At 44.3% G+C, this 12,156-nt stretch overlaps 1 protein-coding gene across 12 annotated transcripts in view; it reads left to right on the forward strand.

Moving 5' to 3' along the window:
• The window catches only part of syne1b (spectrin repeat containing, nuclear envelope 1b), a 77,507-nt gene that overhangs the window by 41,880 nt on the left and 23,471 nt on the right, over window positions 1-12,156 (forward strand). For all 12 annotated transcript variants that reach the window (XM_037486729.2, XM_062557247.1, XM_062557246.1 and 9 more), the window contains 29 exons: window positions 158-313; window positions 463-633; window positions 804-1,130; window positions 1,229-1,381; window positions 1,524-1,691; window positions 1,837-2,013; window positions 2,111-2,257; window positions 2,346-2,471; window positions 2,714-2,890; window positions 3,144-3,409; window positions 3,778-5,938; window positions 6,075-6,412; window positions 6,518-6,662; window positions 6,752-6,970; window positions 7,058-7,326; window positions 7,414-7,579; window positions 7,705-7,860; window positions 7,985-8,137; window positions 8,217-8,399; window positions 8,525-8,662; window positions 8,873-9,058; window positions 9,229-9,351; window positions 9,481-9,663; window positions 9,932-10,075; window positions 10,269-10,457; window positions 10,690-10,827; window positions 11,141-11,254; window positions 11,349-11,510; window positions 11,886-12,080. In XM_037486729.2, coding sequence (XP_037342626.2) covers window positions 158-313; window positions 463-633; window positions 804-1,130; window positions 1,229-1,381; window positions 1,524-1,691; window positions 1,837-2,013; window positions 2,111-2,257; window positions 2,346-2,471; window positions 2,714-2,890; window positions 3,144-3,409; window positions 3,778-5,938; window positions 6,075-6,412; window positions 6,518-6,662; window positions 6,752-6,970; window positions 7,058-7,326; window positions 7,414-7,579; window positions 7,705-7,860; window positions 7,985-8,137; window positions 8,217-8,399; window positions 8,525-8,662; window positions 8,873-9,058; window positions 9,229-9,351; window positions 9,481-9,663; window positions 9,932-10,075; window positions 10,269-10,457; window positions 10,690-10,827; window positions 11,141-11,254; window positions 11,349-11,510; window positions 11,886-12,080 — 7,230 coding nt within the window. The remainder of the gene's footprint in view (window positions 1-157; window positions 314-462; window positions 634-803; window positions 1,131-1,228; window positions 1,382-1,523; window positions 1,692-1,836; window positions 2,014-2,110; window positions 2,258-2,345; window positions 2,472-2,713; window positions 2,891-3,143; window positions 3,410-3,777; window positions 5,939-6,074; window positions 6,413-6,517; window positions 6,663-6,751; window positions 6,971-7,057; window positions 7,327-7,413; window positions 7,580-7,704; window positions 7,861-7,984; window positions 8,138-8,216; window positions 8,400-8,524; window positions 8,663-8,872; window positions 9,059-9,228; window positions 9,352-9,480; window positions 9,664-9,931; window positions 10,076-10,268; window positions 10,458-10,689; window positions 10,828-11,140; window positions 11,255-11,348; window positions 11,511-11,885; window positions 12,081-12,156) is intronic.

Below are 12,156 nucleotides of genomic sequence, written 5' to 3' on the forward strand. Positions count from 1 at the left end.
AAAGGTTTTTGCCCAAATCTGCATAAACATAGTATGCATTTGTTTTCATTGCTCCAATTGAAAAGTGTCTTTCAACAATTGAATTTGCTTTGGAAAAAATAATTTCATTGGAATTTAATTATTATTTAAACATCTCTAATGGTCCATGTTTGGTCAGAGCTGGCAGGAAGAAGTTCTGGTTTATCAAGAGGAGATGGAGGGCCTCAGTCTCTTGGCTCAGCAGGTTCTGGATGAGACCCATATCAGCAGCCGGATAAGTTCCAGAGCTACCCAAATTACAGCCCGCTACCACATCCTGCTGCTGCATTTACTGGTAACAAAGCACAAAGTATCACTATGTTATCTGATATATATGCAATGATGGTTTGATGCATTTGAAATGGTCTCTTAAACCAGTAGCACTCAGAATTCCAGGTGAAATCTTTGTTGGAACCTATGGTTTCCTCTTTCTTTACATTGCAGGAGACAATCAAACAGCTCCAGGAAGAGGTGTCTTGCATTGAAGAGGCACGGTGTGTCTTCAGCACCTTCTCAGACTGGCTCAGCGCAGGTCAGAATAACTTCAGCACTGTGGCTATCAGTGTTGATGTAGTGGACCGCTCTGCCATGGAAAGAAAGATGAAAAAACTAGAGGTACTCTCTCTAACCCTAACCCATAGAATACATGCCTTCTGTACATTATTGACCGCTTTGTAAAGACAATTCACTGAATTGCACTAATACAAGTTGGAGCACTACTATCAGACTCAAAGAATATATGTATCTGTGTAAAAATGAATAACACCATCCCATGCACCTTGCAGGCACTTCAGGCAGACATGGAGCAGGGTCACTCTTACCTGAAGACGATGAGAGAAAAGACAGAGAGAGCCATGGTATTCTTAGAGGAGCCTGAAGCAGAGCAACTGAAAGAAGAGGTGGACAGCCGCCTCTTCCAACTAAAGGAGCTGATGGAAGGTCTGCGAATGCAGCATAGCGCCCTCGAGAAATGTATCTCACTGTCAAAGGACTTTTTGGATAAATGCAAGTCCCAGGCCCAGTGGATGATGGAGACCAAGAACCTTTTAGCATCAAGCGTGGAGCCCAAAGCTGAACTCTACCAGAAGAAGGCTCAGCTAGCAAAGTACAAGGTAACTTGACACTCATTATTCATTAGTATCTTTTCATTGTGGAATTATTGTGAGAACAGAATTAATCTGCTTTATTTATTATGTTTTCATAAATGCAGACCATCCAGCAGACAGTGCAGTCTCATGAATCAGCAGTGAAATCTGTCTTTGAGAAAGGAGAGGCCTTGCTCGACACAGTCCATGACCCCACTATAAGTGACAACATGAAAAAGCTGCAGGTTGACTACCAAGATCTCTGTTTAGCAGTTAAGGTATGGACACTTAAACGTTCAGAATTCACAGATTTGATTTATTAATGTGTTTTGATCTGTGTTGCTAAAATATGTAAAAACTAAATGAACAATTACCCACAGTAACTTGAATCTCTGCGGTTTGCTATGTGTTGTGTTTTAGACCCAAGTCCAAAACCTTGTGGAGTGGGTAAAGGAGCACGAGGATTACAACAGTGAATTGCAAGATGTTGAGAAGTGGCTGTTACAGATGTCGAGTAGACTGGTCTCCTCAGACTCCATGCAGACCAGCGGTATGGAGATGTCAACCCAACAACTTGCCCGACACAAGGTGCCCATAACCATACTGTCCTGAGTCTGAGAAAGATTTTTACTTGACAATACTACTAATACTGACTTAAAATACTTTATGGTTTACAATTACATCATTTATTTTGGCGGAAACCAGTTTTCAAACTAATTACTCTTTTTTTCAGGCAATAATGGAGGAGATTGCCAGTTTTGAGGAGCGCCTCACCAGCCTGAAGCAGAAAGGAGAAGGTCTCATAGCCAGCTGTTCAGACCAAGTTCAAGCTAAGATTAGTCAACAAGTCCAGGCTCACCAACAGGGAACCAGAGATAGCTACTCTGCCATTTGCAGTACGGCTCAACGTGTGAGTAATACAAGACAACAATGAGGAAACTTCTCCATTTCATAATAAAACTGTACGAAAAAGGTTAGTTAAGGTCTTACCTCACCTCGTTTAACAGGTGTATAAGAGTCTGGACCGGGAGCTGCAGAAACACGTCAACCACCAAGACACTCTGCAGCAGAGCCAGGCCTGGCTCTCCACAGTGGAGGAGGAGCTTCCGCTCAACGATCAGGGACCGTCGGGTCTACAGGAAGCACTAAAGCAGGTGCGGTGTTTTACACTCTTGGAAAGCAATGGTTGCGACCAGTAATTTTTTGTCTGATTTATCTTAATTAATGCTTTTGAAAACACAGGTGAAGCACTACAGGGCCCTTCAGGAGCAGGCCAGCACTTACCTGGACCTTGTGTGTTCTGTGTGTGACCTGTCTGATGATGCTGTGAGAGTAACCGCTGCTCAGATCCAGAACATCAAACTCACGGTCAGTAATTGTTAGTTCTTTATCCATTGCACAATATAAAATACATTTTATTTGTCGATAATAATTATGGATTTATTATAATTGCTGGATTCAAGACATTTTATGTACATATTACAGTCAGTAATAAACAAGAAGCGCGATTGTAATCGCTCGATGTATGTGACAGTATAACATGACTGGCATAGATGGTTGGAGGATTCTGCCAATATTGACTGTAGGATTGTGTAAATATATATTTGCAGATAGAGGAAAGGATGTCCAGTGCAAAGGAGCTCTCAGAGGGCTGGAGAGAGATCAAGGAACAGAAGCAAGATCTGACCAGCTTGTTCCAGGACATGGAGCAGCAGCTCCTCAGCCTCTCCAGAAGGCCTGCAGAGTTGGAGACCAAGATAGCTCTAAACATGCTGTGTCAAGCCAAGGTAGGAAACAGTTACAGAGTGGCTCTTTCTTAATCATACTCTTTAAACCTATTTTATATAACAATAAAGACAAAGACTTTATGTCTACATGTGCTTTTTACCTCAACTGTACAGTAAATATGATAGAGGTTGTTATTATGTTATTATTCTCTTATACAACATTTTGTCTTGGGTTGTGTAGGGATTAAAGAGAGATCATCTTACTTTTTGGATGTATTTAGGGTTAACATCCTGTATACTGCCTGTCACACAGGAATGCAGCCAGCACCTGCAGTCTAAACAGAGCATCCTGACCAAGATGACGGAGACTGTGAGCAGATTGACTGGTGGCCAGGACTCTCCAGAACATGCTGAACTTGACCGTCTAGGCCATTCATGGCTTGAGCTCTGTCACCAGGCCAACAAGCTGCAGATCCAAAGAGAGGAGGACCTGCAGAGGTCTAAGGAATACCATGACTGCATCACTGCAGTAGAGGCGCTGTTTGAACAGATGTCCAAAGAGTGGGACAACCTTGCCAGGTGTGTTTGCACATCAATCAAAATGAGTAATCATGCTGTGGTCTAATTCTAATAATCTCCTGATTGGGTCACTCGACACCAGTGGAAAAGCATTAAACAGGACATATATTAAATGCTTGCAAGCATGAAGACAGACTTGACTACATACACAGTGTTAGGCGTCATTGCTGCTCATTGGTCTTCATCTTCAGAGCAGGAATATATACTTGGAAGCTAAAATAATGTAACGGGGGCTTTGTGCACAAATTTCAAATATGCTTTGTTTAAATATAGTTCAGTTCTCAGGATAAAAGAAGTGCACTCCTTACATTGTCATATCTTTTACACAACATTTGTTTACTTAATGTGTTATCTTTTTTGTCTTAAAGAACGGATGCTGAAAGTTCATCTCAGCATTTGGAGGCATTACGGAAGCTCGCAGTGACTCTGGAAGAACAAAAAGGCACTCTTGAGGACCTTAAGGAACAGAAACAAAAAGTCATCCAACATTTAAACTTGGATGACAAGGAGCTGGTAAAAGAGCAGATTAGCCACTTTGAGCAGCGATGGTCTCAGATGCAAAACCTCATCAAGAGGAAAATTCAGGATTCAGTGATGACCCTGGAAGATATGGGTCAAGTGGAGGCCCGTCTGAAAGAGGCTCGGGACTGGGCCGAGGAGCAGAAGCCTGCCCTGTCTGAGGCCATGAAAATGAGTCCTCCTCCTGAGCTGGCTCAGAGTTTCCTGTTTGACCACCTGAGCATCTGCAGTGAGTTGGAAGCCAAGCAGCTCCTGCTGGCACAGGCCATGGCCGATGCTGACAGGGTGCTGGCCCGGCTGGGCCTCAGTGAAAGGCAACGTCTCCAACAGCTTATTGTCGACACTCAATACGAGGTGGAATCGCTGAGTGTGAAGGTTGTGCAGCGCAGAAAGCATCTCAGCAAGGCCTTCACGGAGAGAACACAGTTCCTGATGGCTGTGAGCCAGTCCATTACCTGGGTCCAGCAGAACGAGAAGAAGGCTCAGGCTGAGGAGTACATTGCTTTGTTACCGGAGGACCTGGCCAAGCAGGTCAGAACATGTAGGAACATTCAAAGTAGCCTGAAAGCCTATCAGAGTGAGCTGACCTCTTTGTGGTCTCAGGGGAGGGACCTGATGAGGGATGCCAGCGAGGAAGAGAAGAATGAGATTCTCACAAAGTTGCAGGAGTTGCAAAACATCTTTGACAAAACATTACATAGATGTGGCCAGAAACTTCAGGAGCTGGAAAAAGTACTTGTTTCCAGAAAGTATTTCAAATCTGACTTGGAGAAGATATGCCTATGGATAAAACAAGCTGATATTGTCACCTTCCCGGAGATCAACCTGATGGTCGGAGATGCTGAACTGGAAACGCAGTTACGAAAGTATCAACAGATCGTCGAGCAGGCCATTGAATATGAGAATCTTCTTTTAATTGTACAAAGGGCTGGCCAGGAAATATTGCCCAGTCTGAATGAGGTAGACCACTGCTATTTGGATGAAAAGCTCAACACGCTTCCCCAGCAATATAATAGCATATTAGCACTAGCCAAAGAAAAACAGGAGAAAATTCAGCAGGCCATTCTCACCAGGAATGAGTACACTTCTTTCATAGACGTGACTCATAAAGCCCTGAAGGAGCTTGAGGATCAGTTCAATAATCTGGGCACACAGCCTGTAGGGCTGCAAACAGAAGAGGTTGTCAGTTTGCAGAGCGATTACAAAATTATCCAAGTAGACCTGAGCAACCTCAGCCTAGCTGTGAGTGAACTGAACCAGAAGAAAGAGGGTTTCCGTAGCACCGGTCAACCATGGCGGCCAGAGGAAATGACCCAACTTGTGAGCCTGTACAACACCCTAAAGAGGTTGGTGGAGCAGAAAGTAGAGCATCTGGATGAAACCTTGGAGTCATTTGAGGACCACAAGGCAATGGCGATGCAGGTTGACTCCGAGTTAAAGGCCACAAAAGAGCAGCTGGTGAAAGTTAACGCTGAGACGCAGTCAGCAGAGGAGAGGCTGAAGAACTACCACGCTCTGGCAGGGAGCCTCCAGAGTGCCAATTCTCACTTGTCAAGGCTCATGGAGCAGATGGACACTCTTGCACCCCGCGTGGAGCAAGCAGCCCACGACGCCTCCAAGGAGCAAGTGGTTCTGTGGCAAGACGAGCTGCGATCTTTGCAGGCCGCAGTCGGGGATCTGATTGAAGAGTGTGAGAACAGGTTTGTCCAGAGTAAAGACTTTGAGACGGAGATGAAAAGGACCCTGGACTGGCTGCAGCAGGTCAGGGATGACCTCGGCTGCGCTGTGATTGTGGATGTGAGGCTGGAGAGGGTGCAGGAGGAGATCCGAAAGCAGCAAATCATGCAGGAGGAAGTACAGTCCAGACTGAGAATAGTGGCTGCTCTCAGTAGTCGGGAGAAACAGCAGTTTGTCAGCGCTAATGAGCTTGTTCCAGCCCACGTAGATACAAGCCTCGAAGAAATGGCAAAGCTGCAGGCCGATGTTCAGAAAGCACTAAGCTCCAAACAGGTGGGACATGTTCATCCTTTTAATTAAATGCTTTATCTGTAATAATGTTTTGCGCCTATTTACGGTATTTTATTTGTCATTTGGTACGAAGCAACAAAATAATTGAATCTTTTTTTGCAATATCTTTTGTGAAAAGATTACTCTAGAGGAAGCCCTGGGATTGTGCCAGAAGTACCACTTCAGGATGCAGTCAGCCTGTGAATGGCTGGAGGACGCTGTGTCTTTCCTGCAGCAGGCTAGCCTGGGTGTGGACGTGGAAAACTATGAGGAGTGTCTTCGACAGCAGGGCGACATCATGGCCACAGAGCAAGAGTTCCTCGTCCACTTGGAGGAGCTGCAGGCCCTGTTGCCTCAGCTGGAGAAGCTGGTCAACCCCAAAGCTAAAGACCAGCTCCGCGTGAGTGTGGACTCAGCAGAGCAGAGAGGCGTGGAGGTCCGAGATCAGCTTCAGTGTCACCAGAATGTCCTTCAAAGGTTGTGAAAACAAAAGAGATATTTTGCACTTGTAATATACTGTGACCTACACAAAGGTTTTTCAATAATGGCGTTTTATTCAATGAAATATTTTGTTTTTCTCAGCTGTGTGACCCAGTGGAAGTCTTACCAGGAGTCAAGGCAGACTGTCATTGAGCTCATGAATGAGGCTGAAAAGAAGCTGACTGAATTTTCCACTGCAAAGGCAGCCACAAGTCAAGAGGCTGAAGATAAGCTATGCAGTCATCGGGTATGAGAGAGCAAATTTTACATAAGAAAATTGGCAGGCCTTCTACGAAAGCTTTATGCCTGTTTTAATTGTATGCAACACTTTTTCAGTCCCTTGTCTCACTGGTGAATGGCTTCCAAGAGAAACTGAGTGGTTTAGAGGAGCAAGCTGCCCAGCTTGAGCTGGTGGGGAGTGATGCCAGCAAGGCCACCATCAGTCGCTCCATGACCACTGTGTGGCAGCGCTGGACACGACTACGCAGCGTGGCACGGGGACGAGAGCAAGTGCTCGAGGACACAGCGCAGGATTGGAGGACTTTTAGAGAGAAGGTACAAAGACTGATGACAGACAGACAGTACTTGAATGGAAAATGTTTTTGTACCTGAAGCTGAACTTTCACAATCATTTATGTACAGATGGTGAAGATGAGAGCTGTCTCTGATGAGCTCCAAAGCCGGTTCCCTGACAGCGCTGTGGAGAAGGCTTCCAAAACGACCTTGCAGTCTCTGTTGGACCAGCATGAGTTGCTGAGCCAGGACTTGGAGAGAGAACTCTCCTCCCTCACACTGCTGCGCCAGTACGCTCTCAGCCTGCTGCACGATGTGGAAGTGCCTTCACCAACGACGGAACAGGATGAGCGGCCCAGCCTGAAGGGGATCAGAGCGGTCCAAGACCAAATGGAAAGGTAGAGCCCAGATAAGCCTGTATGGTTGTCGCGTTAACATCAAATTTGTGATATTGTTTCGATTAAAATGTTTCTTTTTGCCTTCAGCCTCCTGACACAATCCAGGACCAAGCGGGCTCAGACCGCTCAGGAACTGAGGGACAGAGAGGAAGTGGAGAAGGAACTTAGCGTCGTAAAAGCCTGGATCCAGGAGACCAGGGAGCTTCTTCTTAATCCAACACCGGACATTGATTCCCTGCTGCAGGAGCTTGAGGTATAACTGTTATATAAAAACATAGATATCAACTTTCTTATCTTCAAATCATTTTCTGAACCATTTTATTTAACTATTAATATTTCTGAGAAAGGTTACATGAGTTTTCCAATTGTTGCATTCAGGTTGTACATGGAGAAGTGATTACTTATCGTCAGAATGTGGATAAACTAGCAGAGCAGCAGCAAAGCAAGTATCTGGACCTCTACACCATATTGCCTTCTGAAATCTCCATGCAGCTGGCTGAGGTCTCACTTGCATTGGGTGCCATTGAGGATCAGGTACGGTGTAATTTTAAAAAGCTTTCAAACAAGACCTGAAATGCTCTCTTTATTTTTTGTTTGGTCATAAGGGACACCAACAGTATGTTTGTAGTCACATGGCATTTGTTGACATTTGTTGTAGGTTCTTTCGAAGGAGAGAGAAATTCAAAAAATAAGAGAAATAAAAGAGGACTTCAGCTCTAGAATTCACGGCATCTCTGAGAAACTCAAAGCAATCTCAGCCAAATTCAAGGAAAAATCTCCTGACGTTGAACATGCCAAGGAAGAGGTCAAGGTGGGGCAGCTTACTTCAGCTTGAACCAATCGTGAATGTGTAGTTTCTTCTTGCAAACTGATTTTTGTTGTTTTTTCAGAGCCTGGCTGATGACCTGGACGGTTGCGGTCGCGCTCTCTCAGATATGGATGCTGCCGTTCAGGATTTTGGCCGCAGAAACCCCCTGCTTGCCAAACAGCTCAGTGATGCAATCAGCAAACTATCAGAGATGCATCACCAAACAACCCGGGTAGCAGACTGTAGGAACAACTGGCTCAAAAAGGTTCGCATTCACGGGTCTCTTGTACAAAAAATACGTTTTATGCTTCAGAAAAGGTACCCCAGATACACTGGTGCGCATTCTTTGTGTTGTGCTTGAATGGTCCCTCTCTTGTCTCGGCTGCTTAGGCTGTCTGCTATTTAGATGAGTATGATGAGATGCTGGACTTCATTGTGAGGTGGTCAGAGAAAGCCAAAAGCCTGGTGAGGGCAAACATCATCTGGAACTCCTCTGTTCATCTGCAGGAGCAGATACGAATGTATCAGGTGAGTTGGGGGGTTCTTCTCTTGTGATTTACAGCATTTTGTGTTAATGGGCTCCAATATAATTGATGGACATGGTTTTAGCTGGACACGTCAGGATTTTAACAATGCAAATATTTAACAAAAGGTAAATGCAGGGAATAAGTCTCCTCTTCTCAGCAGCAGACCATGCCAGAGGCCTTGCATTCACTGCCTTGTCGCGCTGCTCTTTAGGCTGTCCTTCGGGAGTCTCGGGAGCTCCATGGAGACCTGGAATCAATGGCAGAGAAAGTGGATCTTCTTTCTGAGGTGCTGCAGGTTGAGACCAAGAGCCAGCAAGTTTGTGAACTTAGTCGACTCACTGAGGAGCTTCAACAATGCATCAAAACACGACTGCAGAGCTTGGAGGATGCAGATAAGGTACAGAGTACAAAAAGACATATCATCTATTACTTGTTTGTAACATTTATCCTTGTCTTTATTTTATTATTTTTGGGGTTAAGTAGAATGTACCTCAATAAATACATGCATCTCATACTTTACAATGATTTATAAACTGTAAAATTGACTAGTGTTTTACATGTCCTCAGAGTATGGAAGCCCTGGAGTACGAAGTCAAGGGCTTACATGTTGCTCTGGAGCAGGTCCAAGCCACACTGATCTCACCAGAGTTAGCACGCCAGAGCCTCAAAGAACAGCTGGCTCAGAGACAGGTAACCACGCCACATTGAAATAATCCATAGTATGGCCTGTAATTTAGCAGAAAACACCTTTGATGCTTACTTTGCACATTAAAGCCTGCTTCCAGTTTCCTACAATGTGAACTTTCCCTGTTGTTGCAGCGTCTGATGGCAGACATGGAGAGCTTTAAGCAGCAGGTTCAGGCGGTGCAGCTATGTCAGAGTGCTCTGCGGGTCCCAGAGGAGGTGATGCCCAACCTTGCCATCTGTCGCACAGCGCTGCGTCTGCAGCAAGAAGCCAGTCAGTTGCAGCACGTGGCCATTCAGCAATGCAACATCCTACAGGTACAGTAGGGGGCACCATCGGTGCGGGTCGGTAACGCCATGTTGTCCGGCCTTTTCACAAAACACACTTGTCTGTAGAGTCACAATGCTGCCAACTAAACAAGCTTTAGATGATGATTTTACTTTAACTGATGTATCAATATGATTATACAGTCATATTGATCCTTCAGTATAAGAAATGTACTCTTCTTGTACTTAAATTCTGCAAAAAAACACTTATTGAACCTATTCATCTGACACTAACAAGGCAATGTTATCCACAATCCAGGAAGCCGTGGTGCAGTACGAACAATATGAACAGGAGGTGAGAGACCTTCAGGGGCTGATAGAGGAAGCACACCGTGTCATTCAGGACCGACCGATCCCCACAAACAACATCCAGGAGCTGCAAGCCCAGATCCTTCACCATGAAGTACAAACAATAATTCACTTATTTTATCTACCTTTTCCCAACAGCAGTACTAAATGCATGTCCTATGTGCCGTAACATCTGTATTTACTCAACGCAATCCTCATTTCTACTTATAATACTCTCTACACCATGGTGTGCAGTTAAATGTCTTCATAAGTGTACGATGACTTTCAAACGTTTTAATTTCTAATAGGAGTTAGCCCAGAAGATCAAAGGCTACCAGGAGCAGATTGCCTTACTGAACTCAAAATGCAAGATGCTGGCAGTGAAGGCCAAGCACGCCACCATGCTGCTGACAGTGAGTGATGTGGAGGGATTGCCTGAGGGGCTGCAGGAGATGGAAGGGGAGAAATTCAAGAATTCTTCAGCACAAGCCTTTATGGTAAAAGAACACGATGTACAACATAGAAAGTGGTGCTCACTCTTTGCCTGGATGTTTCATCTGGCTCTTTCTGGCTCAAATATTTCTGAAGAGTTGTATTTTTTCAATCTTCTAATGAAACCTTTTTGCCTGCTTTTATTATAAAATACATGTTTTACATTTGAATATTAATATTTTCTAATCTCTCTTGCATGTCTGCTCTTCTGTTAATGTTTCTTCCGTGGCGTGTCAGATGACGGCTGGCCGCTGTCACACCCTCCTGTCTCCTGTAACTGAGGAGGGGGAGGAGGGCACTAACAGTGAGGTTTCTTCTCCTCCTGTGTGTCGCTCTCCTTCTCCCATCACTTCCACTGAAGCCGCTATAGCCAAGGTATCTACCTTCCCTCTTCCGCTTAATGCGTCTTTTGGTCTTTTAGCAATATTTGTGGTTTTTATTTGGTAACTGACATTACTTTCTATTTCATCTGTAATCTTTCCTGTTCATTAAATTCAGCACACTCAAACTAATGAATGGAATCATAAAAAGAAGAAGGCAATTTATTATGTCTAATCTCAGCCTGCACCCGTAAACGTATCAGGACTGACCATGAATTAGTGGCTTTATAGAAGTATCTTTATTGGCCATCTGTTTCATAACAAAATAATCTTAACTGCTCTTGGCACTGTTCAAATGTTTTTTTTAGATGGGCAGAGGAACACTCACAAGAGCTCCGATCCAAGAATTGTACGACCCGGCATTTGAGTCCGTGGCCAATTTAGATGACTTGCAGCGCTCATGGGAGACTTTAAAGAATGTGGTATGTGTATAACAAGATGTCAGCTTGGTACTTTGTTGTATCGCAGTTACTATTTTCAGGGTAAGCACTCTTTGTCCACTTGGTATTCCGACAGATCAGCGAGAAGCAGAGGTCTCTGTATGAAGCTCTTGAAAAGCAACAGCATTATCAGGGCTCACTCCAGTCAATCTCCTCTAAAATGGAAGCTCTCGAGGCCAAACTGAGTGAGCCTGTGGAGGCAGATAGAAGCCCAGATAGCCACATTAAGACACAAGAGGTGAGTCATTACTGCCGAATAAAGGTTTGATGGAGAGAGTTTTTGCATTGACAGGATAGGGTGACTTGTCCAACTATGTCGAAGAAACCAAAATTAAGCTAAATAAGCAGGTCGTTGGGTCACCATGTTTTGCATTTATAATATAGGAATACAGTAAAACATTTTTCATCTTTACATTACCTCACTGTTCTATTACTATTTCTAGCTCTTTGTTTGTTTGTTTGAACTACTGCTCTAATATCCAAATTTGGAATTCGAGAAATTGAGTCTATTGCCTTTAGTCACAGTATCTACATACCTTAAAAAGATGATAAATGAAAATAAAGTTAATAAATATGCAGAATACAACACCTATAACAATGTTGTTCACTTCAGAGTCTGACAAAAGAGATCCAGAGTGTGCAGGAGGAAATAGACCGGCTGCAGACAAGCTTCACAGAAGATCTAGCCTCTGATGCTGTAGAATCAGACGTGGCTGACCAGCTGGCCATGCACTCCTCCCTGGCTGTGTTAGCTGAGAGGATGGCCACTATCCACATGAAAGCCTCAGGGAAACAGCAGATATTGGAGGTATGACAGTATTTGGATATAAAAGTACTCATCGAGTAGTATTAGCGAGTAGTTTGGCTTGAATGAATTGCTTTTT

The sequence above is a fragment of the Pungitius pungitius genome, chromosome 14, assembly GCF_949316345.1.
Source record: "Pungitius pungitius chromosome 14, fPunPun2.1, whole genome shotgun sequence".
Taxonomy (NCBI): Eukaryota; Metazoa; Chordata; class Actinopteri; order Perciformes; family Gasterosteidae; genus Pungitius; species Pungitius pungitius.